General features: G+C 44.3%; 1 protein-coding gene across 2 annotated transcripts in view; it reads right to left on the bottom strand.

The window, feature by feature from the left end:
- The window catches only part of FER1L6 (fer-1 like family member 6), a 165,932-nt gene that overhangs the window by 71,168 nt on the left and 67,145 nt on the right, over nucleotides 1-27,619 (bottom strand). For both annotated transcript variants that reach the window (XM_058699003.1, XM_058699004.1), the window contains exons 12-19: nucleotides 25,261-25,369; nucleotides 24,317-24,500; nucleotides 19,023-19,143; nucleotides 16,374-16,474; nucleotides 12,331-12,421; nucleotides 9,497-9,616; nucleotides 7,643-7,795; nucleotides 354-531 (exon numbers count right to left, since the gene is read on the bottom strand). In XM_058699003.1, coding sequence (XP_058554986.1) covers nucleotides 354-531; nucleotides 7,643-7,795; nucleotides 9,497-9,616; nucleotides 12,331-12,421; nucleotides 16,374-16,474; nucleotides 19,023-19,143; nucleotides 24,317-24,500; nucleotides 25,261-25,369 — 1,057 coding nt within the window. The remainder of the gene's footprint in view (nucleotides 1-353; nucleotides 532-7,642; nucleotides 7,796-9,496; nucleotides 9,617-12,330; nucleotides 12,422-16,373; nucleotides 16,475-19,022; nucleotides 19,144-24,316; nucleotides 24,501-25,260; nucleotides 25,370-27,619) is intronic.

Here is a 27,619-nt window from a genome sequence, read left to right as displayed (position 1 = left end):
TTGCACAGGTCATATCAGCATAAGAACTTACTGATGTGTTTTAAAAAGCATCTTCTGCTTCAAATGCAAACTCAGTCCACATGATCTGCCTACCAAGAAACTCAAGTTGCAATGCCCTCCATTAGCAGAAAACTATAACTTTTACTCCAGATGTATTTAACGATTTCACTTTATTCTTTTGAGATGGGACAATTGGAAGGTAAGGAAGAAAATTTAGAAACTATATTTTAAGAGGGAAATGAGTTGATCCTAAAATAATGTGCAAACAGCCCATGCATGCCGTCCTTCTCATTGTTTTCTCAGAAGCCCACTGGAGACACCTACTGACCCTCTTTGTCAGGTGGGCATCATACCTGGGTAGAGCAGGCTGGCCGGGGGTTGATGCGTGCCAGCCACTTTGGAGGACATCTCTGCTTCATAGCCTGCTGGCAAGTTGTCCAAAATGGCACCGGAATGTCTGGTGGAGCCCAGCCACAGGTACAGGTCGACCTTCGCTTGCACTGACCAACCAGCCGGCCGTTTTCCAGGAAGCTGGGGAAAGGTTACGAGAAAGACCACTTTGTTAGGAGGAGGCTCACTCTTTGAGAAAAGAGGTCCTGTGGATCTGGGGACACACCCAGGGCAGGTATTCAGAGAGCAGTTCTCAGGACATAATCTTTCTTTTCTTTCAATGTTTACTTTATTTGTGAAAAAAGAGAGGGCACAGCTGGGGAGGGCAGAGAGAAGGGGACAGAGGATCCCAAGCAGACTCTACAATGACAGCAGACAGTTGGATGTGGGGCTCGAACTCAGAAATTGCGAGATCATGACCTGAGTTGAAGTCAGACGCTTAACCGACTGAGCCACCCAGGCGCCCTGTAATCTCGTATCAAAATGAGACTGATGACCCCAGTTGCCACCATGCACGGTCCCAGAGGAGGATCCAGGTCTAGTGGGCCTGAAGCTAAAACAGACACTTCTGAGCCTTGGATCATTTAAATCTACCAGGAAGGTATGATTATTGCCCCTGTTTGTATATATGAGGAAACTCGGGCTCAGAGAGGTTAACGACGTTCCCTTAGATCACTCAGCTTTCAAGTGACAGAACCAGGACCAAAACCCAGAGGAGGTAATTCCATATCTAGATGCTGGACTCTACCCCCAAAGCTTGCCTCTTCCCACACTGAGCTGAAATATCCTTCCCCCCGCCCCCCAAAAAAGAAAGAAATATCCCTTCCCAGAACTTCCAAGCACCTCGAATCCCAACCACAGCATCTACATTTTTGCTTCGTTCAGAGGGACTCATGTGCTGCTTCTTCCATAGGCCAGGCCCCCATGTGCTTGAAGGGACCTGCCCGCCCTACCACATCCTTCTTCCTGGCTAACCATCTCTAGTCCCTTCATCCCCCCCTCATGCAGCGTGGTTTCAAATTCCTTTTCCACCCTGCATGCTCCCCTTTGACTGTACTCGGATCTGGACTTATATTTATGTGTGTTTGCATCTGCGTGTTCACGTGTGTATTCGTGTAGGCGGTCTGAATCTGTGCACCTACAGATGAATGTGTGTGGGTGAACGTGTTCTCAACATGTGGAGGATACAACTCAGTGTACGTGGCTTCTTTATTCCTCAGTCACCAGGATTAGGGGGTTCCTTCCCCACTGAAGGGGTTCCCAACCCCAGACGTGGCTGTGTTCAGAACTGCTGCCTAGATCTTCATTCTTAGAGTAGCTACCTCTCCAGATTTCGTTGACTCTTCCAAGTGTCACTTAGCGTTTCTTAGGATTTCCTATCGATATTGTCCACTTTCTTCGGCACCACTTTTTTTCCAGAAGGAATCACAAAATCCTACATGAGAGGCCACAGCATGCTCTGACAATTTCCAAGGCACCCGTGGAGAGCATCTGAATCCAAAATTGAGCATGGCTGTTTACCTTTCTCTTCGCTCTGCAGGTCCCTTAAATGGATTTTCAGCAACTCAGTTCAGCAACTACCTGAAGGGCCATTAGGCCTCACTAAAGCGGTGGGGTCAGGAAGGCATCAGAATGATCAAGACACCCCCCCCCCCCGCCCCGGGGCCTCCCTTCATTGGCTCACAAGGAAACCGACTTGCAGTCCTTTATTCCAATGCAAGGTCAAGGGTAAGAGAGAAACGAAGGGAACAGAAAAGTAGGAGCAGGTGTTTCTATTTTTTTTTAGGAGTCAAACATTTTACTGGGCTTTAGTGGGTGCTTCAGGAGCTGGACCAGTAGAGAAAGCATCCCAGGAAGAGGGAAGGCATGAACAAAGACACAGGGGTGGGAACTAACAGTGTTGATACAGGCTAATGTTTAGTGAGTGCTCACTCCGTGCCAGGAGGGGATTTGCTAAAAGTTTTTAGAAAAGAAAGAGCTGGGGCAAAGAATGACACAGACGAGGATGAGGAATCCTGCTCGTTATGTGGATGAGTTCAGATTTTATTCTTTAGGGAGTGGGATGCCATTATTTACTCAGCTTAAAAAAAAAAAAAAGTCATTTTGTTGTTGGTAAAGATAACCGCTCTGCAACTCATAATTTTAAAAATTATAAGAAATAATCCTCAACTCATCACTTCTGTAATAACCATAACAATAATAGCTAAAATGCATTGAGCTTTGTTCAATAAAACAAATATTTATGAGAGCCTACGGTTATTCTATTGTAATAAAAAGTAATCCCTTTGCCATTTGTAGATATCACTAGGATATCGATTCACAAAGGCAGGGATTTTTATCTGTCAGTTCGCAGTGACGTCCCCAAAAGACTGCTTGGCATTCATGAAGTACTCAATAAATATTTGTCAGCTCATTAATTTATTTTCCTAATAACAATCCTGCTTCACGCATGTTGAGCGCTTACACAGTCCTAGGTCTCTCTCATGTTTCTCCCTGCACGCACCGTGTCTTAGTACTTACATACTGTTAACAAGCCACAGGTTATCATTCATCTTCATGGTGAATCAAGAGTAAATATCTTTATTATGTGTACTTTGAAGATGTAGAAATGGAGGTTCAGAGAGGTTAAGATGAGTGTCTACCATCACAGAGTGAGGCAAGAATGACCCAAGACTCAACCCTGCTCTACCCGGCTCCAGAGCCCATCCTCTTAGCCAGGGCTCCTCACACACTGATCTATCTGCGTGAACTGCCTGGGCGTCTGGCTAAAATGTAAATTCTGATTCAGTAGGTCTTGTGATTCTGCATTTCTCCCTGATGGTGCTGATCCTGCTGGTCAATGACCACAGTGGTAAGTACTTGAACAAGACTTAACTTCCTATCTGCGTTGCCCCAAGCAGGTCTGATATCCTTTGCTTTACTCTTAAAGTAAAACAACAGCAAAAGCATCATTCATTCCTGCTGCTGTGAAAACAACACGGGTGTGTGAATTCGCGATTAGGACCAATAACTCAGCTAACATCTTGGGAAATGTTACGTAAGGACCACTAATGGACTCCTAGAGTTTGCAGTTTACCCGTCGTTTAAAAAACACACAAACTGAAATTGCTTGCAAGACGTTGCAGGATATCTCACGTGGGAATCCCAGCTGGAACCCCCGCAACATGACTGAGCATGCTCCTAAATGCTTTCAGAAAGAGTATCTCCTGTTCAACTGCATGTGCATGTTTAGCCTGGGGTGTCTTCCCCTGGCTCCCTCACTTCCCCAGTTGCTTTTCTCTCTTGTGTGCTCCTAAAGCCTGACCAACCACTGCAGTGTCTTTCCTTTTGAGAATAGCATGGTAAGGTGGTGGGGGAGTGGGGCGGGGAGAGGAAACAAAATAATTAAAGAAAGCAAACGTGCGTTGAAAAACTATGATCACCAATGTTATACCAACTGCATGAGACAGAATGCTACAGTCTTAGCCTTTCCCAAGCCCCACCGACCTCCTCCAGAGGTCCTGGTGAATGCCGGCTGGCTTTTAAAAACAGGGGAAGTCTTGGCAACTCAGAAAATGGAGCAAGAGATGGGAATTCACACAAATTGTGCTGAAGTTGGTCAACCAGTATCAGAAAGAGAGGTTTTGCTTGCTTTGCTGATATTTGTGTGTGGCAGGACCCAGTCATCACTTTGTGCTGCATCCTAGGGAAAAGTGGATTGAAAGCGGGACTCCTGAGAAGTGACTAGACTCAGGAGACAGGATAAAGATGGAGGCAAGACCAAGGAGGGGCTCTCTGGAGTCCAGCGGGCAGGACTCACATGGAGCCATGATTCCAGGCAAAGAGAAAAGGAAAGTGGAACGTCACCCTCTTGTTGGACTCTGAGCACATCCAGCTCCTCCTACAGGGAGTTTGCTTTTGGACACGGATGTGCTTTTCCACCCGATGGCCACTACGGGTAAGGTGCGGATGAGACCCAAGTGGGAGAGCTCTGCTCTTTTGGATGGTGGATTGAGCTGAGCTTAGCAAATTTTGTTCCAGTGACTCCACTCTGCTGTCCACTATAGCATTATGAATATATTTAAGTTAGAAAAAAAGAAAAAGATAGGGCGCCTGGGTGGCTCAGTTAAGCCTCTGACTTTCGCTCAGGTCATGATCTCGTGGTGGGTTTGAGCCCCGTGTCAGGCTCCGTGCTGACAGTTCAGAGCCTGGAGCCTGCTTCAGATTCTGTGTTTCCCTCTCTCTCTCTCTCTGCCCCTCCGCTGCTCGTGCTCTGTCTCTGTCTCTCTCTCTCTCTCTCAAAAATGAATAAACATTTTTTAAAAAATTTTTTAAAGAGAAAGATCATGGAACCAGGAACTATGATTTACTATTACTATTTACTATTTATTTGGCTATGTGACTTAAGATAACGCATTTTAGTTTCCTCTAGATTAACATTCTCTGAACTGGACCCCTAGTAAAAGTAGTTTCCCAACATTTGTAAATAACTATTCTAGATGAATAAGGTTGGCAAGCGTGGGCTGTAAAAGATAAAGATGTTTCCTGACTGCAGAACTTCTGGAAGCCTTCTACCAGCTAATGGGCACCATGAGACCCCACGAGAGGGTGCACCTGCAACCCCCCAAATGGGTTTGAACATGGAAGTTCACAGAGCTGAGGGCTGTTCCACAGCATAAACTCTGAGGAAACTCTGGCCTAGAGATTTTGGATGTTTGCATTCTATGCTCTGTCTTCCTGCACTTTTAATTCTCAGCTAAGAAACCAGAGTGAGTGGCAGGAGGGTAAACACTTTGCCTCCCTGATGCTGTTCTTTCTTTCTTCGGATTTACCATTTGGGTGAAGAGAAAAGGGCATAAAGAGAGGTGGAGAAAGGGAATGAATAGCAACGGTGACAATCAAATCAGGAATGGAAACAGTTTTGCTGAATCATCTTATCAAGATGTTTCATCAAGTCAGTGCAAGTGAATTCAACGACATTTAAAAAGCTATCCCCCAAAGTAATCCCAGCGGCAGAAAGAAAATAACAGACAAAGACGTCAGCCAGGGCCACAGGGTGAAGGTTCTGAACTCTCAGTTATGTCCATCCTCTGGTTTTATTTGACAGTTGTTCTTTGTTCTAATTTTAAATAAATCCAGCATACATCAAAATATTTGGGAGGAAGGAAATTTAGAAAAAGGATTTTCTAGCATTTTCTGAAACAATTTGCTTTTTTTAGGACAAATGTTTCTCGTGACCCCAGAATCCCTTGGATGGAGAAAGTTGAAGAGAAGCCCTGACATTTGCGGTAAATAACTAGAGTGAAGATTTTTTTTTCCGGTTACAGTTTCACAGGGATCGGTTTAAAAATCATGTTATGCACATGACAGAAAATAACATACATGACGAGCCACAAATACTTCACCAGATATGAAGGGGCATACAATTCCAGAAACATCCTCTAGATGTTGGATGCCCATCTGTTTGAACACCAACACTGATTGAGCGATTACTCTGGATGATACACACTCTGTGTTCTTCATGGGCAATTATCCACTTAACCCTCAGCATCACCTCCATTTGACGGATGAGGAATGGGAGACACAGAGATGTTAAGTAACTTGCCCAAGGTCATGCAGCTCGTAAATATTAGCCCCAGAATTGTGTAGTGGGTTAAAAACTGTATTCCCCTAAACTTCAGACGTTGAAGTCCTCACACCCAGTAGCTTAGAATAAGACCTTATTTGGAAATAGGGTCATGGAAGATACAGTTAACACGAACCTAAACTGGAGTGTGATTCTTACAAAAAGGACACCGCATGAAGAGAGACACCCACAGGGAGAGCACAGTGTAGAGACTGGAGTTATGCTCCTACAAGCCAAGAAGTGCCAGGAGTTACAACAGTGTTTTCAGAGGGAGCATGGTTCCGCCAATACCTTTATCTAAGATTTCCAACCCTCAGAATTGTGAGATAATACGTTTCTGTTGTTTAAGCCGCTTAGTGGTACTTCGTTACAGCCGCCCTGATAAACTAGTACAAATTCCAACCCAGATTCACCTCATTTCAGAGCCTAAGGATTAAGCCATTATCCCCTGCTGCCTCTTCTGTCTGCAACATTTGATAATCACATCTAAGGGAGACTCTAACATTTGGATGGCACTTAGAGGCTACCCAGTCTAGCTGCCCATTGCCATATTTATATCAAAGGGACTAAGACCAAATATGGACCTCCATATAGGAAACCATTTCCCTCTAACAGCTATCGTATGGCCTGGTTATGTCCTCTGGAAACACACTCACACACACACACACACACACTCAACTCATCATCCATGTGGTAGCCCTACAAACACTAAAAATCTCTATCAGGACATCAAATCTTCTCTTCTCAGCTAAACACTGTTATCTCGTCACCGTTCTTCCTACGGCATGGTTAATAAGCCTTCTCCCCCTCCCCCTCAGGCAGTGGAAGATAATTATGTTGTAGCAAGAAATCAGAACTACAATTTCCAGGAAAATCTACTCTAAGTTGGGAAGAGTTAGTCAGTCAAATTATACATTCTTGTCAGTCACTGGTGTGTGTCAAGCCCCTGGACCACTCTTTCTCCATATTTTCTCAAGTCTATTTCTGGGACAGAAATTTATAGTATAGGTAGAATACCCAGGGTCTCCAAGAAAGGTTCCAATTTTGACTAAGAAACAGTAGGATCCATCCAGAGATTCTACCTATGATTGTCCACTTGTGAGGCCTCAGGGGAGGCATCAGGTGACCGGTCTTCATGAAGGGTACAGGGAACCTAGATGAAATTTCACAATTGGAAGCCACCAGGAATCCTGAACTGCCAGTTCTGTGAAATACAAACCTTTTCTCTTGTCATTTTCCTTGAAATTTTTCTTTTTTTAAACATAGATGAACTCGTGTGAAGAGATGCCATGGACAAATCACACAAGAGAAAAGGTAGAGAGAAAACTAATAGAAAAATGGTTGGTTTTCCTAGTGACCAAAGAAATAAAAATTAAAGCAACCTTGAGGTACATCTGCTACATTAATAAAAAAAAAACAACTTTATGTCTGTTGACATGGTAATTGGAAAACTGGGGAATACTCAGCCTCAAGACGGTCTACTAAATCACAATTTGAATCAAGAGGAGACAAGGTGTTTCAGCTGTCTGTCCTCAGACCTTTGAAAGTTTGGGGGAAGTCAGGGACATGGACACACATGAAGAATGCTGAGAGACTCAGGAAAAGCAGAGATTTCCTATCGTTGAGTCAAAAATAGTGCAGACTTACTTTGAGGAAATGAGTTTTGATCTTCCCACAGTGTTTGCCCATCTGCTCACCGACAGGGGAATAGAGCACGTCTTTGGAGGCGATGCGGGCATATGCCACCTTCTTGTTGTTGCTGAGCATCCAGATGAAGACATCGGGGATGGTGTGCTGTGGCTGTGGCAACAGAGGGGAATGGATTTGATGGGTTGGTGCTTAACAAGTACCCTTCCAGAACTCTCCTCCCGGAAACAGTCCCTGTCTGAAAAATACATTCTGTGACTTAAACCATCAAGGCACTTAAACATCTATGCAGTCAAGCGCGTTAAGTGTAGCTTCTTCGAGAAAGCCTTATGTCATGACTTCTAAGTACATACAAACCCCATATGTCCAACTTGGCTATTGTGCTTTGAGGAGACGCAAGTTGGACCCATGATTTGGCATCTTTGGTGACCTACTTTTCTCCATCTATGGAACAAACATCTTCCCCTTTGTTGTTGTTTTTTTGTAATCATGTAATGATTTAGCCTCAAACATTGGTCCTCCTAAGAGCCAGGTAGCTTTCCAGAATATTCAAAAAAAAAAGCAAAAACAAAAATCCATGAATGTCGTTCTATTTGCTCTTTTTTTTTTAATGTTTATTTACTTTTGAGAGAGAGAGAGAGAGACAGTGAGAGTGGGGGAAGGACAGAGAGAGAGGGAGACAGAATCTGAAGCAGGCTCCAGGCTCTGAGCTGTCAGTACAGAGCCTGACGCGGGGCTCAAACTCACGGACCGTGAGATCATGATCTGAACCAAAGTCGGATGCTTAACTGACTGAGCTACCTAGGCACCCCTCTATTTGCTCTTAAGGAAGGAAAAACAATTCTACAAGGGACTTTAGACCTAAAATATGGTTGCCAAGTATTTTAGCTCTATTTTAGGTTGTTATTCAGGAGAAATTTGACTAACTTGCACATTAAATTCTACTTTAAAATCGAGCTAATCAAGATAGGAATTACAGAATTCCCTGCCAAGAGGCCCATTATGTTGTGTTTGAAATGCATATTTCTGAGCCAACATAGCTACCCAATCAAAAGGGAGGTACATTGTCAGAAAGTACGCTTTTATTTTCCTGGGCTCGAAGTGGGTGCTCTGCCTCTCTAACCCCATAATCCTCTGGCATAATTTGTTCTCCAAGAGGCATCCCTTCTCTCCTTATACGGAAACAGAAACATCAGTGAGGAGGTTTCCCTAGCCAGAGGGTTGGTCCTTCACAGACCTAAAGTCCTGATGCTTGGTTTGAACCTTCTGGGTGCTTATTAAAATTCCTGAATCTGTTAAAATGACTTCCTGTCTCACTGTTTATTATGTCCCCAGGGAATGATGGATTTGCAACAAGATATACAACTTTTGAGATTGACAGAAGCAGTAATGTTCTATACCTCTCCTTGAAACCTTCCCATAAAAAACCCAGCATCTGACAGAAGCAAATATGTGGACCTTTTTAGAACATTCTAGAAGTCACAAAAGATACTGTTTACAACTGACTTTAAAGGAGAAGCTGTTCTTTTACTGGATATGAGTTTAAGTCCACTTACAGTTGAAAACTAATCAAAGGTCCCATACTTATTTTGACTTTTCTTGATTCCATTAAGCAACAAGCTTTTTATTTCTGCTGAATACTCAGGCTTCATTAAAAAATCAATAAAGCTGTACATGTTTGGCTTAATTTAAAAATCTCCATTCTCACGCCTAAACTAACAGTGACTGCTCAGCTCTGCAGGGCTCGGAAGAAAGCATTGCTCTCTGCCTTTTATCCTTATCAAACATTCAAACTTCACTAGGAATATATCTGTTCTAATCTCCCAAAGGAAGTTTGCCTTTAGAGTTGATTACCTCATCAACAAGGAAGCGGATTTTTTCCACAAAGATTTCGGCTTCATGGATCATTTCATCAAGAGATAATTTTTTCTTCTGCTGCTGAATGATTGCCTGGGCTTCCTTGGCCATTGTTTCCTGAAACAAGACAGGAGTCCATGTGGGTTTTTCTAGATATCTGGACATAAGTACTGTCCTGTCGCTGGAGAATCCTGAAGGTGCTTGTCAAGTTCCACACCAAGCCATTCATGGGGCTGTTTCAGGGTCTGCCAGTGTGCACACTGCCCATTTAATAGAAATGTCATAGACATACGGAGGCAGTGAATATCATCTCACCTTTGTTTGATAGATGAGAAGCCAGGGCCTGGAAAAGTCAAAGGTTTGTCAAGGTCCCAGGGCTCTGTTAGCCAGGACCCAAATCCAGTAACTAAAACATATTGAGTTCTTACCCTGTGCCAGGCAAAGCCCTACCTGCTGAATTAATCCTCATTGCTCCTCACAGCCGTCTGAGAGTTTGGAACATCCATTCAGCCGTGTTTTTGTACAGAGGAAATCCCAAACATTTATAGTGATTTCTGAGACCCTGTGTGAGTGGGCCTTGCCTACTCTTTGCTTCATCTTGTATCGCTTCATACACTGGGCCCCAGGCACACTGGTCCTCAAGAAGGCCCAGAACACATCAAGCTCAGTCCGACCTCAAGACCGGTGTGCGTGGGCTTTCCTCTTGTTCAGATGCTCCTCCTGCACTCTGCACGGCTCGTTCCTTCCCAAGCCTCAGCCTCAATGTCACCACTGCGTCCCGTCCCCCACATTTTCCTGATCACCATGGCCTTACAAAATTTCCTTCATAACCATAACCTGTAATCATTTTGTTTATTTGTTGCTTACCTTTCTATCTTCCGTCTACTCCCCTCAAATATAAACTTCACTAGGGCAGGGACCTCCTCTGGTTTGTTCTTACCTTGTTCTTACTTATTCTCAGTGTCTGGCAGAGTTCCTGACACATAGCAGGTGTTAAATACGTGTTTGCAGAATGACTAAGTCAATCAATCAATCAATTCCTCAGGGGCGAGTGCCAAGTACTTACAGCGCTGTGTTCCCAGCACCTAGCACAGGGCCTGGCACATAGGAAGCCTTAGGTACATGCTGGCCAGGAGGACTAAATACTTGCTTTGTATCAGGTACTGTCCTAGGAGCCAAGGCCTAGGACAGGGGAAGACACAGGCTTCCTTCCCTGAGACTTGACAGTTTGGTGAGCTAAAAGCAATATATGTGCAAAACATCAGGGGACCAGGGAAAGGCAGAGCTCGGTTTTATAGATGCCATGACATTTGCACTGGGTCTTTAAAAAGGAATGGAATTCATCAGGTGATAAGAAGAGAAAGGCAAGTCCAGACAGAGGAACCAATTACAGATAGAAGGTATGTAGGACTGACAAATGCCAGTGATTTTTGAAGCAATGGCGATCTAATCAGGTTTGTGTTTTGGGAAGACCATTCTGGTTGTGGTCTGGGTTGGAGGAAGCCACGGTCTGGGCCTAGTGGGTGCTAAGGAACTCAGTTTAGGCAGCAACCCTGAGGATGAAGAAGTGGAACAAGTTCCAGAGTCTTTAAGGGGAGGAAGCAACAGGGCCTGTGGTCAGATCGACTATGGAGGGTTAGGAGTAAAGATTTAAAGTTGAGTCTAGGCTTCTGGTTAGAGCAACAAGTGCAGCTGGTCGTGCCAACAGAGGACGTGGAACAAAGTCAGATTGGAAGCCGATGGGTTTAATAGGATGGGTTGAGTTGGAGGCGCTGTGAGACAAGCAGTGATGTGTCCACTGGGAGGGTGGAAATACAGGTCCAGAGATGAGGAGGGACTGCTGGGCCACTACAAGATATTGAATGCGTGGACTCGTGTGGGTCAAGGACTGTTGGATGTCGAGAAAACTCTGTATTTCTCAATACAGAGCTCTGTGGGCAATATGTAGTGGATGGATGTTGCAGAGACAGGGAAAGGCAGCCGGAGGAGCTAAAGAAGAAATGGGCTAGGAGGAAGATCTATAGAGTGAAAATCTGGCCTCCCTTGGTGTACAGAGGAGGAGTACATAAACCCTTGTTTATTATCCTGGAAAGAAAGGTGAACCAGTTTCGACACTTGGGTCTTAGTGTCTAGACGATGATTAATTAACTGTGACCTTTAAAAAAAATCCTTTAATCTCGCTGAGCCCCACTTGCATCTTCAAAATGCCCCTGACCAGTCAAACACTGAGTCGTTTTTCTTTGCAGAATTATCACGGCCTCCTACAAAATGTCCCTTGGTGCCACTGTTGGAGCTGAATTTTCGAGGTGAGATAAGCCAGGGTCTAACCTGGTCTGGCATTTCTCAACCATCACTCATTCGACAGGGACTGAGGATCTGTGAGGCATGCAGAGCTGTGCGGGTTCTCCAGGGCACAGAGAGGTATCAGCTCCTGCCCTGATGTCAAGAAAGCTTACACCTCTTCACAATTTTTAATGGAAGAAAACTGAGCAGGGGAACAACAGTTATTGTTTGGTCTCTCCATTTGTGAGGCAAAGAAGTCTATGCCTTTGACAAAATATAAATGTCGAGAAAATGGTCAAAGAGGAAATCCATCAGAATAGGATATAGGACTGGTGGGCTTCTAGATCATTTTATAAACATTCAATAAATGCTCATTCCTTTCCAACTTACCCATATATTCCCTTCTCACTCATGCTTCTACATCACGCAGATGTAGAACCTTTAGAACATTATCCTCATCTGGTCTATGACCTATGCCTCATCCATGAGGTTTATTTTTAAAGCACATGTTTTAATTCTGTTCAAAGTATAAATAGATTTTCACATACCAGCTCCTGCCAACAGAGCGTAAGTCGTTTCTTATCTAAAGTGGTTTGGTTCAACATCTTGGGCTTCTTTTCTGCTTCAGAGATAAAGGCACTATAAGAGAAGAATAACAATTTGGAAACCTACTTAGTGAAAATCCATTTATGTACTTCCAGAGATTTGCACATACACTTCCTGCAATACAATGGGAAAGTTGATGGAGCCACGGAACCAAGATTTCTCATTTAGAATTAAGCAGTGGTGGGGGCACCTGGGTGGCTCAGTCAGTTAAGTGTGGGACTTTGGCTCAGGTCATGATCTCACTGTTGGTGAGTGTGAGCCCCGCATCAGGCCTGGCTCTCTGCTGTCAGTGCTTCAGATCTCTCCCTCTCTCTCTGCCCCTCCCCTACTCACTCTCTTTCTAGCTCAAAATCAAATAAACATTAAAAAAAAAAACAACAACAACGACAAAGAATTAAGCAATGGTGCACTTCTAAGAGACAAAGTGAGGATTGGAAATGATCCCCAGACCCCACATTAATTTTGGGGAATAGAGGTTTGTTTTCCTACTTGGTTTCATATACATATCTATTGTGATTGCTATCCAAGGTCATAACACCACACGTAAAATAATGCAGTTTTCCATCATCTTACACATTTAACACACACCAAGAGTTTCCTGAAAAGTTGTATGTAAAAAATATTTTAGACTCCATACTGGAGTACGTCCTCCCATGTTAAAAACCCTACCAATGACGAGTAGTAACACTTGGAGGGATGATGTTAAAAATGTGGTCAATAAGAAAGTGGTAGAGGTTATGCATGTAATTGAAGAAGAAATATAAGAGGCTTTAAAACATAGGGAAATAAGATACTGCCCTCATTAGTGAAAAGTTAAATGCAAATTAAAATCAATACCATTTTCACCTATTGGATAATAGTTAAGGTGGGGAAATAGTCACTCTCCTCCACCAATTGTTTAAGAGACGATTTGACAGCACTTGCCAAAAATTAAACGTCTATATAATTTGATCCAAAAATTAGGTTAGAATTCTGTCCTTCAAAAACAACTGAAAAATTTTGCAAGAATATGTTTACGCAGTAATGCTTACTATAGCATCGTTTATAGTAGCAAAATAATTAGAAGCAACTAATATATCAGAGACCAGTTAAGTAAGTGACACATATCACACAATTAACTACTGAGGACCATCACATACAACTGTAGAAAGATTCCAGTGCTAGTTGGGGGAGTGAAAAAGCAACCTGCTGAACAAAGTGTGTGACATTTGTGGAAAAATATAGTGTTTTCATGAATGTGTGGGTCTGCAAATGCACAGGAAAAAAAATCCAGGAGGACAAATCAACTTGTCTCTGCAAAATGGGATTGGAGAGAGAATTGAGAACACTTTTTCTTCATACATTCCTACCTTTTTTTTTTCTTTTGGTAAGATGAGCATGTAATACTGTGAAGAAAAAAATCAACGACAAAGGAAACAAAAGGGGAAAACACCACACTCCCCGGTCCTATGTCAGAGTCGGAAACCTCACTAGCAATTCTCTTTGGACATACTAGTCAAGTGACATTTTCTCTTAATTTTTATTTATTTATTTTTTAATTAAAACAAAACAATTTTTCATGTTTATTTTTGAGAGAAAGAGAGAGAGAGAGAGAGAGAGAGAGAGCAAGCAGGGGCAGAGGCAGACACAGAATCCAAAGCAGGCTCCAGGCTCTGAGATGTTAGCACAGAACCCGACAGGGGGCCCGAGCCCACGAACCACATCATGACGTGAGCCGAAGTCGGATGCTTAACTGACTGAGCCACCCAGGCACCCCATTTTCTCTTAATGTTTAAAAAGAATATGAAGAATTATATTTTGAAGAAGGCATCTTGTTGCCACACGTCTACCTTCTGAGACACACAAGAAACTCCGTTCCACTCCCGAACGGACCAGCTTAATGAGACACGGTGGACACATCTGACTTCTGATCTCTCTCTCCCTTTCTCACAGGGGGAAAAATCATTGATTCCCTCAATCAAATTGGAGTAAATGACCACGGCACCTGTTTGTGTTCATTCTTCATCTTTCATACCCAGCCTGCTGCGACCTGTGGACGGCCTCCTCACCTTCTTGTGGCAAGTGACCTGTCCCTTCCTGGGGAGAAGCCCCAGAAGTCCAGCTGCCTCACCATGAAGGGGTCGCAGTGGGGAGGAAACAGGAAGCCCACCTTGACCTCAGGTCCAAGCCGCTTTCTCAAATCCAAGTTTACCAAATACAAAACTAACATTTTGATCTCTGTCTGACCCTCATAAATATGTTTTCAGCTGCTTGTAAACTTGTAGGGAAAGGGGAATGATCATCACCCCAAGTAGCCCCCTAATATAGAAAATTATTGAGCTATAATTTGTCCACAAACAGTTTCTAGAAATATGAGATCATGAAGCTTTTTAAAGATGCTCAAAGAGAATTGCAGGTCACACTTAGCTCACAGCAGGAGCAACACTGATAGATATTGCTTCTATAATGAGAAATGAGAAAGAAATAAAGATAGAAAGAAATCTATATATTTATTTGTTTGCTTTCCTTTTATAAAGCAAAAATGATGGGTAACTGAGAGATTAGCAAAGACAGAACTTATAAAGCAAAACACCAGAATTTAGCTATTTAGCTACCCCCATCTATTAGATTTTGCCTTCCATCAAATGAATCTCCACCCCTTCTCATTGCTTCCATTACTACTTAATCTTTTTTCTTTTCTTTTCTTTCTTTCATTTTTTTATTTAGAGACAGCATGAGCAAGGGAGGAGGGGGAGGGGGAGAGGGAGAGAGAGAGAGAGAGAGAGAGAGAGAGAGAGAGAGAGAATCTTAAGCAGGCTCCATGCCCAGTGTGGGGCCCAACACAGGGCTCAATCTCACCACAATGAGATCATGACCTGAGCTGAAATCAAGCGATGCCTAACTGAGCCACCCAGGCGCCCGTCATTATGATAAATTCTCATTTTTGCCCAACTCTTCACCTAATTAATTTCAAGAGTTAATCCAGGTTGTTTCCTTCTGTAGTAGACAAGCCCCTACAATGCCACCCCCAGTGACCTTCTCCTGCTTTTCTTGCCATTGTGTAATTCCCTCCCTTTGAGCGTGCACTGGACCTAGTGACTTGCTCATAGTAGAGTATGTCAAGAGTGATGGGGGTCACTTCCAAGATTAGGTTATAAAAGACCATGACTTCCATCTTGCTGGCATGCTCTGACTCTTCTCGCTTGTTCATTCTGATGAAGTCAGCCACCATGTCGTGAGGAGCCTGGAGTAGCCCACGTGGTGAGGAACTGAGGCTGACTGCCAACAAGCAGTCAGGGAACTGAAGTCCTCAATCCACCAGCCCGTGAAGAACCGAATTCGCAAAAAACCATGTGAGTGGGCTTGGCGGTGAAGCCTGCCCACCGGGCCTTCAGTAACTGCAGCCCCAGCCCATGCCTTGATTGGCGTCTCTGAGAGGCTCTAAACTGTGGCTAAGCCACAGCTGGACTCCTGACCCACAGAAACAGAGATCATACATACTGTCTAGTCACTAAATTTGGGAGTTGTTACTCCATAATAGGTAACTAATACGCTCTATTTTTAAATCTTTTATTATTATTGATTGCCACCTGGAATCAGAGTCCTTAATTGGTGTTTGCTATGTTATCTGAAAAAATTCTACTAAATAGTATTTGATTTATTATCCAATCTAATTGTCAAATAGTTGCTGAGTGTCTACCAGATGTAGACGCGTGCTTGGCCTAACATTACTAGCATTTTTCTTGCTTCATTAAAAAGTCTCTGCAGTGAGTCTTTCTTTTCTCCCTCTTCTTTTTTTTTTTTTCCTTTGTTTTATGCTTTAGTTAAGTGTCAGGAAGCAACCGTGAGCCCACAAGTGCCGGCTAAATTACTGAACGAAATAAAGATGGATAGAACACTATAAAATGCCTCTCTGAATGCATGTGAAATCAACTATTTTCCAAGGTAATTAAGAGCTGATTCCATGCAAGCTCAGCAACCCACATGCCAGCTGCTCTCCCGGTACCTGCTTTGACTGATGAAGTCACTGAGCACCATCTTCATTTTATCTTCTGATGCTTTCTCTGAAATCTTGATCAATTCTCTCACTTCTTCTATACTTTCTTCCTGGAAACGAACCATAGGGGTAGAGGGCTGAGGGGCAGAAGGAGACCCTGTAGTGGAGACCCTGATTGAAGTATCTCAGACATATTTTGCTGATTTTGTGTTTTAGAAATGAAGGAAGGTTTCCCTCATTTTCTTGTGTCTGAACTGGGAAATGCTGCTGCATTCTAACTTCGAAACTTCCTTTTCTTCATTGGAATCAGTCCAAAGACAAGTCTTCTCCTGCCTTGCTCAAACCCATCATTCCTATTCCAGATCATTTCCTAACAGGGAATCCTTTATTTGGCGTCTACCGTGGGGGGAAACTCATGTCAGGAAATACCTAACAAAGGAGATCAAATTAGATATGACATAAAAAACTTCAAAAGCAACGTTCAAGTCAATTGATTATATGGGAATATAGTAATACTGAATAATCCTGATTTAAAGGGGATCAATTCTTCTGATTATAGGAGTTTGGGGCAGCGGGTGAGGTGGTATAGGAGAAGAGGACAGGTTGCATATGACAATGGCTTTATGCTTGCGTATTTAATAATCATACTTTTCTTTTTAGGCCTAAATTCTAGTATTCCATTCAGTGGCACTCAATGGAGGGATACGGCACTCAAAAGGCATGTTATCACTGCTTTGCCAGAATCTATAAAAATTGTATTACACATCAAAGTCTGATGTCTGGGGACATATGTTTCCCTCTTCCCCCTTCACTATAAGAACAGGCAAATTGTGGAGTGGTTAAAAATATAGGTGTAGGGTCAAGCAACCTCTGTTCAAATCCAGACTCTATCCTTATGACTGAACTAACCCCCGCATGCCCATTTTTGTGCAAAGTCAGTTGATAAGAGCGCCCACGTATAGCACCACCATGGAGAGGTGTGGACTTCTTCAGACGGCGCCTAGTGCTTAGTAAACAAACATTCAGTCATGTTAGGCATGATACACCAAGCATGGCAGGGATGTGGCACCGAGAAAGGAATTGGAAATGCATGGTAAAGGCAGCTATGGCCTCTAGGGAGGCATTCTGCTTTGGTTTGTCAAGCGCCGGGGCACAGGAGTCTCGTCTGCGACCGTGACACAATGAGGATGGCTCCAAAGGAGTGATTTGGAACACCGGGTGGTAGAGAAGAGACTGGGGGGACGCCATTTTTCTCCCCACCACCACCAAGGTGGGGCCTCGAGGATTGGTCCGCTGGGCCCACAGTAGAGGCGGGACCAGCCTACAGCAAACCACGCCCCTCCGCGCCGGGTAACTGCGTTTACCTACTGGAGTGGGATAGACCCTGTAGAACCAGAGGGACCCCTCCTCCAGGCCAGCGCTGCTGCATTGCTTGGATTAATTCTATAAATACACTGTCTAAGATATTTTGCCTGAAGGAGAAGCAAAACCAGCCTTACAAAGCAAGTCTGTGGCCTCCACATAATGTGACACCAAATCGCCCTCAGACTCTTATCTCCATGATGCCTGGAATCCCCAAGACCAGAGGCAATGCTTTGTTTCACACAACTAGAGATAGAATTATAAAGCAAAAGAGAGAGAGAAATTTGTTCTTTCCTTAGCATAGGCTTTCATGGAATGAGAGGGTCACCTGGTGAGGCATGGCAGGACAGAAAGTAGAGGGCGCCCCAATGAGCTGTGTGGTGTGAGAAGAGAAATATGAGAGCAGGCACAAAGAAACCACGAAGGGCAGGCTCAAGAGCCCAGAGAAGCAGAGTTCCCAGGGGTGCCTTCCTCCCTGGGGTTGGGTGGAACAATCTGGCAGCCGTTGCATATTGGCCCTGTTATAAACACTTCCCTTCAATCCCTCAAATAACTATTGGCCCCTTTCAGGTGCCGGGTACTATGCCAGATGCCACAGAACAGTAGGAAATGGTTATTGACCAAATAAACACACCAATCAATTGTAAAATCCGGAGAGCCCTGAAGGTACAGCACAGGGTATTACAGGAGAGAGTAAGGGGGAGAAGTCAGAAGGCCTCTCTGAGGAAGTAGTTGAAACTGTGCTGTGGAGGTTAAGGGGTTACATAGGCAAAGCGTGGAGGGAAAAGTAGCTCAGGCAGACAGAACATCATGGAGGTGGCTATGAGGCATAAAGGAATTTGGTTTCTTCGAGAAACAAAAAGTCCAGTGCGCTTGGGACAAGGGAGAAAGTATGTGAGAGGCAGGACTGGAGAAGTGGCAGGACTTCACCGTATAGGCAATTCTCTGCCATGGGAAGGGTGTAGGATTTTCTATCAGTTGAAGCCAGGCTCCATCAGTTCTGTGAGAAAGTTGTCTATCTCCTGCCCTAACATCCTGATTAGGAAAACAGTCTATCCTTAGGTCCATTAATGTTAAGAAGCAGAACAGAGATTCTAATCCGGACAGTTTTATTTAAAGTCAAAACGTATTCTCATTCCCTTAGGTCCAGAAGGTAGAAACTATGTGCCCTCATGCAGCAGTCACAATTTATTTGCATTTAAATTAAGGTCAAGACCCTCTACTGTGTGAATGAAAAGGTCCCTTTTGCCTCCAGCTGCCCAATGTTCAAATCCATCACCTGTGAGAGTCACCTACCAGCAGGTCCGCCATTTTCTCCAGCATGTTGGACCAATACAGCCTAAACGTCTGGTCTCCCCAAGAACTGATAAAGTAGACACAGGGCTTCTTGGAGTCAAAAGGCAAATAGTTGTAATTCCTGTGAAAACAGGTTAGGTCTTGAAGTTAGTTGGCAATTGGTATTTTTCAGGCAATTCCAGCCACATGTTCATGTTTTGTATGGTCTTTGTGGGGTGGGGAAGGGTGGTGACAAAACAATCAAATTATTCACTGTGTTCTAATTGGGGACCCATGAACAATAAACAATGAACAGATATATGGCTACAATGGAAAGGTACTAACAGCTACCGCCATCAGACGCAGGACAAAGCCTAGAGCTGAGCACCAGGGGGCAGGGTTTATCAAGCAAGCCTTCTTCAAGGAGGAACTTCTCTTTCCAGATTAGAGGAGAGGAGAGGAAGGGAGGGTAGGGGGGGGGGAGGAGAGGAGAGGGGGGGAGGGGAGGGGAGGGGAGGAGAGGAGAGGAGAGGAGAGAGAAAAACCAACATTTTCATTTTAATGTCTGTAAGCTATCCACTGTGTGAAAATAAATTGAGATAACAGACGTGAATGAAATTGCTATAAAACTGTAAGAGCATAATATATTATTAATTAGGATGAAGAATCTAAACTGCAGCAACCATATGGCCATCCATCCATCCATCCATGCATCCATCTGTCCATCCATCCATGCATGCATGTATTCATGCATTCATCTACCCATGCATCCACCCATCCATCCATCCATGCATCTATGCATTCATGCATCCATCCACCCGTCATCCATCCATCCATCCATGAATCAAATATGTACTATTTCCAGGCCATGGTGCTGATAATGCAGGTTACCTACTTGGCTAAGAAGGGATAAGAGGGATAGCAAAGTAGCCAGATGGGGAGATGTGGAGCCAAAAAAAGTGTTTAAGGGTGGCAGTTGGATATGCTTAAATGCTGATGAGAATAAGACAGCTAACAGTGGGAGATCGAAGACACAAAACAAGGAACTAATTTGTCGGTTTTGGCTCCCAGGGAGGAAAGGGATGGGGTAAGGCAGGTAAGGTGGGAGAAGTGTGGCAAAAAGTTGATGTTCCCTAAGGGCAGCTATATTCTTTTTTTTTTTTTTTAATTTTTTTAATGTTTATTTACTTTGGAGACAGAGAGAGCATTAGTGGGGGAGGGGAAGAGAGAGAACACACAGAATCGGAAGCAGGCTCCAGGCTCTGAGCTGTCAGCACAGAGCCTGACGCAGAGCCCAAACCCACAGTCTGCAAGATCATGACCTGAGCCGAAGTCGGACCCTTAACAACCGAGGCACCCAGGCGCCCCACGGCAGCTATATTCTTGACCAGGTTTTCCCCAAGCCCCTCTAATTTTCCCAGAAACATCTGGGACCGCAAAAAGAGAAATGTGACAGGAAGGCCAAGGCAAAGTTCTCAAAATGGGCAGGGTGAGACATGTGGCCTGATAAACATGGACAGGGTTTGGAGTCACACACCCATAGAGGCAGACAGAGGAGAGACCAAGGGAGAGAAAGCTGTTTCCATCCCAAAAAGCTGAAGAGGACTCCAGCCTGAAAGAATGGATGGTTGTTCTTTTTAGCTGTCCAACCCAAATTTCCTCTGCAGACCATAAAGGTAGCAAAGGTGTCCGGTGTCTCTTCTGTAGAAGATAAACCAGCAGGTGTCCATTTAGAAGAGAAGCCAAATTAGTTCTTGGCTGAGACTGGGGTTGTTATTACAGCAGGAGAACAAAAAATAAATAAATTAAAAAGTTAGAAATTAAAATGCTTTCATCTCCTTTAAAATTACTGCACCGAGAATCCTACAAAATACATTCTCACCCAGATTTTGTCCTTTGTTCCAAGGTTTCTGTGGCTCAGATTATTTTGTGCTAATGATGTTCAGGGCCTTCTCCTCTTTGATTCCCAGAGTCCTCCTAGTCTTACTGGGTCTGGGACTGCGATGCTGTGGTCTCTGGCAAACAGTACAGATGGAGCACAGCAGATGGGAGGGCACCATGAGGGCACCGTGCTGCCAGTGGAAAGAGAAGGCTGCCAGTTTGAATGGCTGCTCTGACACCAGACCAGGCTTGTGACTTTGGGCAAGGGTAGCCTTAGAGCCCTGAGAAGGAGATGATGAACTGCCATGGGATGTCCTGTGCTCTCGTCTCATTCCTGAACTCCAGCCTAATACATAAATTGTAGGTGAATGCATGTGCTTTCTAAAACTGGAAAGCCCAGACCAAACACAAGGAGTTTAATTTACTTTAATGAAGGCAACACACAAATCAATTGTGTGACCATGTGCATGTGCAAGCATGTGTGTGTGCACGCACATATGGGTGTGGTATAGACACAGGATCTTTCAATTTAGCTACTGCCACCCTGGTTTGCCACTAGGTAGGCAGAGCCTCAATATAGTGACTGAGGAATATTTCTGAGAGACGGAAAGCCCAGGAAACATCAGCATGATTCATTTGGGTCTCCTTGATCCCGCTGGCCAGCACTAATATAAAGTCCATCCAAGGGTGCCTTGAGACTTCTCATCTCCTCCCAAACCATTCTCACATTAGATCTCCTGACATTCTCACCCATAGTCACCAATGGTCTAGTTCAACAAGGTGGGGAGGTTTTTACTGCCTGGCTCCAGTGAAAGGATGCAGAGTGCCTCTGAGTATTTCAGATCACTCATTGATCTCCTCAGTTCTGAGAATAGACAGAGAAGCCATCAAAGGCCATCTCAAGTTTGGGATCCTCGTTGCTGTATGGAAAGGAGGGTTTACAACTAACTATGCCTGCCAGAGAGCAAAAAAACATCCCAAAGAAGGTGGTCCATGGGAGGGACAGGATTTAGAAAATATAGGGCACACTTAAAAATGAGGGGATGAGGGGCGCCTGGGTGGCTCAGTCGGTTAAGCGTCCGACTTCGGCTCAGGTCACGATCTCGCGGTCCATGAGTTCGAGCCCCGCGTCGGGCTCTGTGCTGACTGCTCAGAGCCTGGAGCCCGTTTCAGATTCTGTGTCTCCCTCTCTCTCTGCCCCTCCCCCGTTCATGCTCTGTCTCTCTCTGTCTCAAAAATAAATAAATGTTAAAAAAAAAAAAAATTTAAAAAAAAAAATAAAAATGAGGGGATGAATAATTAAGATTATTTTTACTTTTGTCCCAAATACTCTCTTTTCACTGCTTAAACCCCTTCTCACCTTTTAGGATGTCACCTTTTCTGTGCCCTTTTTCAACTCCTCACCTCCTCCCCAGGGAAAGTAAGTTACCTGCCTCCTCTCTCTGCCTCCATAGTACCTTGTAGCAAACCCAGGTATAGTAATTCCTTAACTCATTCCAAAACATTTATGAAGATTTACTGTGTTCCAGGCTTTAGAAAGGAGCAGATACACAGGTAAATAAGACACGGTCCCTGCCCTCAGAGTGTCCACAGTCTAATAGGGAGACAGACAAGTAAAAACATCTTAATGCAATGTGATTGGTGCTTGGTGGAAGGAGTCTAGAAATCCAAATCAGACTTGGGATTCAGGGAAGGGAATGTGGGCTTCACCTTGAAGGGTAACGGGAGCCAACAGTTCTGAGGAGAGGGCTTATTGCCTGGCAGAGGGAAGACCATCCTCACAGGCCCAGAAGCAGCAAACAGCAGGACACATTTGGAGAACCATCAGAGACATAGTGTGACCGGAGGAAAGGCGGAGTTTGGGGCGTGACTGGAGATGGTGGTAGAGAAGTAGATGGGGATTGAGGCAACAAGCTGTGGCCTCTGAAAATAACCCTGAAAGCCACAGGCAGCCAATGAATGATGTCAGTTCAGGGAGTAACTGGCTCTGACAGAGAGTCTGGTGAATTTCTTGAAGATCCAAGCCAGGTTGGAGATTTTTAGGATAATCCGGGTCAAAGATGCCAATGGCCAAAATTAAAGAGATGACAATCGATACGAGAAATACTTGAGAGCCAAACTTTACCAGACTTCATTGCTGACTAGATGCGGGAAGGAAGGGGAAGAGGACAGCTGGTAACTTTCTGACTGATGGTTCAGAGGACTCAGAGAATGGGATGACCAGTCCATGAGATGGGAAAGATAGGAAGAGCAGCCAAGTTGTCTGGGAAGGCCATGAGCCTGGTGAACAACTTTGGGACACCCAAGTGGAGGGTGTCTGGATCTGATGCTCAGGGAAGAGGGCCATCTGGGGAAATGCACATGGAGTCCTTGTGATCCTGACAGTGCTCGGAAAGCCGTGTCTAGGTCTGGAAGAGCAGAGAGAGTGATGAACGCCAGCAATGTTCCAATCTCCTCACGGGCAAAGGCGGGGGGGTGGGGGGTACTATGTTCTCTCAGGAGAACCCGATGAGATCCTAAAGCTCTTCCTCATGGCCCAAGGCTCAGAACACAGAAGACTCTCGCTGTGTGTGACTTCCCCTTCCTCTCACAAATCACTTGGTTGGTGCTTGACACCACTTTCTTCCAACAGAATTCTAGAATTTTACTTCTCTTTGCATGCTGAAAGTTTATGTGGGTTAAAGATCAGTGAGTGTGCATGGAGATGCCCCAGCTGCTTTCTGAAATGGTCTTTTTTTTTTTGGTGGCTGACAGTTGTTTTTTGAGTTCTTCAGTCTGACTGTGGCAGAAACAAGATAAGAAATGATGTATCCAATAATCCCACTGAGTTGAGTTTACATAATAACACAGAGCTCATGGGGGCGCCTGGATGACTCAGTCGGTTGAGCGTCTGACTTCGGCTCAGGTCATGATCTCGCGGTCTGTGAGTTCAAGCCCTGCGTCCGGCTCTGTGCTGACAGCTCAGAGCCTGGAGCCTGTTTCAGATTCTGTGTCTCCCTCTCTCTCTGACCCTCCCCTGTTCATGCTCTGTCTCTCTCTCTCTCTCTCTCTCTCTCTCTCTCTCTGTTAAAAATAAATATACATAATAGCACAGAGTTCAGATGAGTATAGTAACTGTTAACAGGATTTGGATTGAAATGTTAAATTCTGACCTTCCTACCTGGTTATACTTCACAGTTATAGATAGGACAGTCATCATCATCATTGTCCTGCCCTTAGATGAATTACCTGGATGTGGCATTTGGAGAGTTGTCAACATGTCACAAAAGATTCAGTACAGTGACACTGACCATGTTGCCCTTGCCTGTGCCTTGCTCCCATAAAATAAAAACGATGTTTCTGATCTTAGGGAAGAACTGAATCAAACAGCCCCAGAAACAGGTCAGACTCCCACTGTCAGAACCCTGGATGCTCTGCACTGCTGTGTCCCCTACCTGTTCCCTTCTGTCACAAGTGGCTTCTCTGGGTGAGTGGTGGAGACCACAGGGATGGCACCATTATGGGCTGCACCCCCTTCTCCTTCATGCAGCAATGGGAGGATGTCTTCTTGAGCTGATTCTGCTGACTTCTTCTTACTCCCATGATGGGACCCTCCATCAAGCAGGTTCCCAAAATTACCTATAGAGGCAGCAGCAAGGGGAGAGAGACCAGGTATCAACAAGCAGAATCAGGCTACTTGGCCTAGGGGATCCACGGTCATATCCTTGCAGGGCAGAGAAGTAAGATCTCAGTATGAAGGTGGGAAGAATGACAGTCAGACCAAACAAATGAGATTGACAATGACGATGGGCCATCACCTTCATCCATCTTATGTTCTCTTTTGCAAAAACTACTCAAGTCACAAGTTACCTGGATTCCATCTCCACTTCCTTCCGCTCCTGTAAAGGAGACGCTCCCAATATGAATCAAGCCATTCTCTAATAGAATGCTCTTTCTTGGAAAGGTTTTCCCAGATGTGCATCAACCCAGGAAGATCTTTGGGAGTTACAATAAAAGCAACTACAATATGCACAGGACTTGGCATGTATTAACTCACTGTACTCTTGCAATAGCTCTATGAGGAATTATTATTCCCATTTTATAGATGAAGAAACTGAGACTCAGAGAAATTAAGTGAGCCTAGGCGTAATGGAACCAAGATTAGTAATCCAAGTCTGTCTGAATCCAAACTATACTCTTAGTCCTTTTATTAAAGTATGAAAATAAATCTATCCCTTACATATTGACGCTAGAGTAAACGAAGAATTACTCATTTCTTTCTGAGGTGCAAACTTCCACCAGAATTCTATCATCTCCATGTAAGACACTAGCTCATTTATTCAAGAAATAGGTATAAAGTCAATGCCATGTGCCAAGCATTGCATGTATCTGTACTTACCAATAGAAACTTCAAAGCTAATGGGTTTATCTCCAATCCTCCGGTCAATCATGGTAGCTTCAAAAAATGCTCCAAAGAGTAAAAATTCCTCATATTTTTCTGGTATAATCTATAGAAAGAAAAAAATATTATACAGGCCTGGATCTATTTTTTTATTACCAATAAGCTGAATTAGTGATGTTAACTGGTCCAGGGTGATTTGTAGGCATTTCAGGCATTTTCTGAATGTCAATGTTAGCCTGAAATGGCATATCATTTCCCTACTGATCAGACAGGCAGGAACCAGGACCTACAAATCACACATCCAAATCCAGCCATTTATCTAGAATGATGTAATCTCAACCTTCTGAGCTCCTACCTTGCGATTAAAATCTTTTTTTTTTATTTTAAAGGCAAAGGTTGGTATGTGCATCTTTCTGTGGTGCTATTGTTAAAACACAGGTCCGAAATCACCTTCAGGTGAACAGCCATTTAGAAAACAAACAGAGTCACAGGATCAGACCTTCACATTGGAGCATCTTTTTATGGATTATACAGGATGACAACATACATTATGTTTTTTCCTCTTCAGAACCTCGAGAGGTCAAAATCTAGGTCATTCCCATTTTATAGGTAAGGAAACTGAGGAAACTAAACTTAAGGTTAGGTTTAGTGACTTTCCCAAGTATTCCGATCACAGACCCAGTGCGCTTGGGGCTCTGACATGTGCTAACCCAACGCCTTGGTGCTGCTCAAAGACAGACCTTACTCCCCAAACAACACAAGCCCAAACGAAAGAGACAGGAGGGCTAGGTACTTGTGCGAGCATCAGCCAATCCAGTGCATCCAGGACAAGCTATAAGCACTGCAATTCCTGGCATGAGGGTGCTCAGTCCCGGGATCACAGCTGCTTTTACACTGAAAAGGGCTTTAGAGTTCATCTGATCCAACTGCCTTCTATCCAAATAAACTAAAGCTCAGAGAGACTAAGCGGCTTCCCCAGGTCACACAGCAAGTTAAAGCCAGCCAAGATTTGAGGTCTGGTCTCCACCAAGACTGCCCTCAAGGAGCCTACACTGTGGAAGAGAGGACCATGACAGGTCACAAGACAGGAGCCATGCCAAGGTAACCACACTGTCTGGAGATGACCCCTGTTGATGTGGAACAAGTTGATGGTTCAGGGAGCAGATGTAGCTAAGACACAGCATCACGTTTCTGAGCAAAGAGGCTGAATGTAGTGCCGTACAGTCTGGGCTTCCTGGTTTCGCAGCTGGATTTGTTACGTTCCATGGAAAAACCAATAAGGTTCATCCAAGGAAAAGAAGCAGTTGTGGCTTTAGAGCTGAAGAGCCCCATTCAGTCAAGAGCCCTGAGCCCTGTCCCACAGAGAGCCAACAGGTCTCAAAGGGTGATCCTTCCTTCACACAGGAGCCTCCTTGCTGTTGGGCTTAGGAGGAAATGTTTCTACTGACCAGAAAATGTTGGACAGGGTGGGGGCCCCATGTTGGATCTTAGTCACAAAGCACACACCCCTCCCACCTGCCGCCACTGTATCCACTGGCTACAATAGAGCCACATATCTCACCTTCCTGGGGCCAAGTTTACCCGCTGGGAGGAGGTTAAAAAGGATTTGGAGACCTGGTGGGAACGTAAGCCACGTAGACTGGAAAAGGGATGGCAGCCTCCTTAGCCAGATAAACCCTTCTTCAAATCCCAACGCTGCTATTTCCTAGCTGGTTGACTTCAGGCAAGTCATGTCCACTCCCTGGGTGTCATTTTCCCTGTCTGTGAAACCAACTTTGTCATAGGACCTACAGAGGCAGAAATGAGACCATCCACATGGAGCACCTTGTATAAAGCCTATACACACAAACGCCACAAAAATGATACTCGTGGTATGTCGACAGACAGAATTCATCTCTTTTTTTTTTTTTAATTTTTTTTTTAACGTTTATTTATTTTTGAGACAGAGAGAGACAGAGCATGAACAGGGGAGGGTCAGAGAGAGAGGGAGACACAGAATCTGAAACAGGCTCCAGGCTCTGAGCTGTCAGCACAGAGCCCGACGCGGGGCTCGAACTCACGGAGTGCAAGGTCATGACCTGAGCCGAAGTCGGCTGCTCAACCGACTGAGCCACCCAGGCGCCCCCAGAATTCATCTCTTAATCCAACCATCCTTCCAGGTCTAACTCAAACGGTCCTTTCTTTTGGAAGCATACCTTGATTCCTGAGCTGGAAAAAATGATGACGGTCATGTTTACCGAGCTCTTAGTACGTGTCAAATGTGGTATTAAGACTTTTACCTACTATCTCATATAATTCTCATAACCACCCTAAGAGGGAGATGCTTTTATTCTATTTGCGTAAATAGGAGGACAAT

The sequence above is a fragment of the Neofelis nebulosa genome, chromosome 14, assembly GCF_028018385.1.
Source record: "Neofelis nebulosa isolate mNeoNeb1 chromosome 14, mNeoNeb1.pri, whole genome shotgun sequence".
NCBI classification, from domain to species: domain Eukaryota; kingdom Metazoa; phylum Chordata; class Mammalia; order Carnivora; family Felidae; genus Neofelis; species Neofelis nebulosa.
This window is presented reverse-complemented; position numbering and strand designations above follow the sequence as displayed.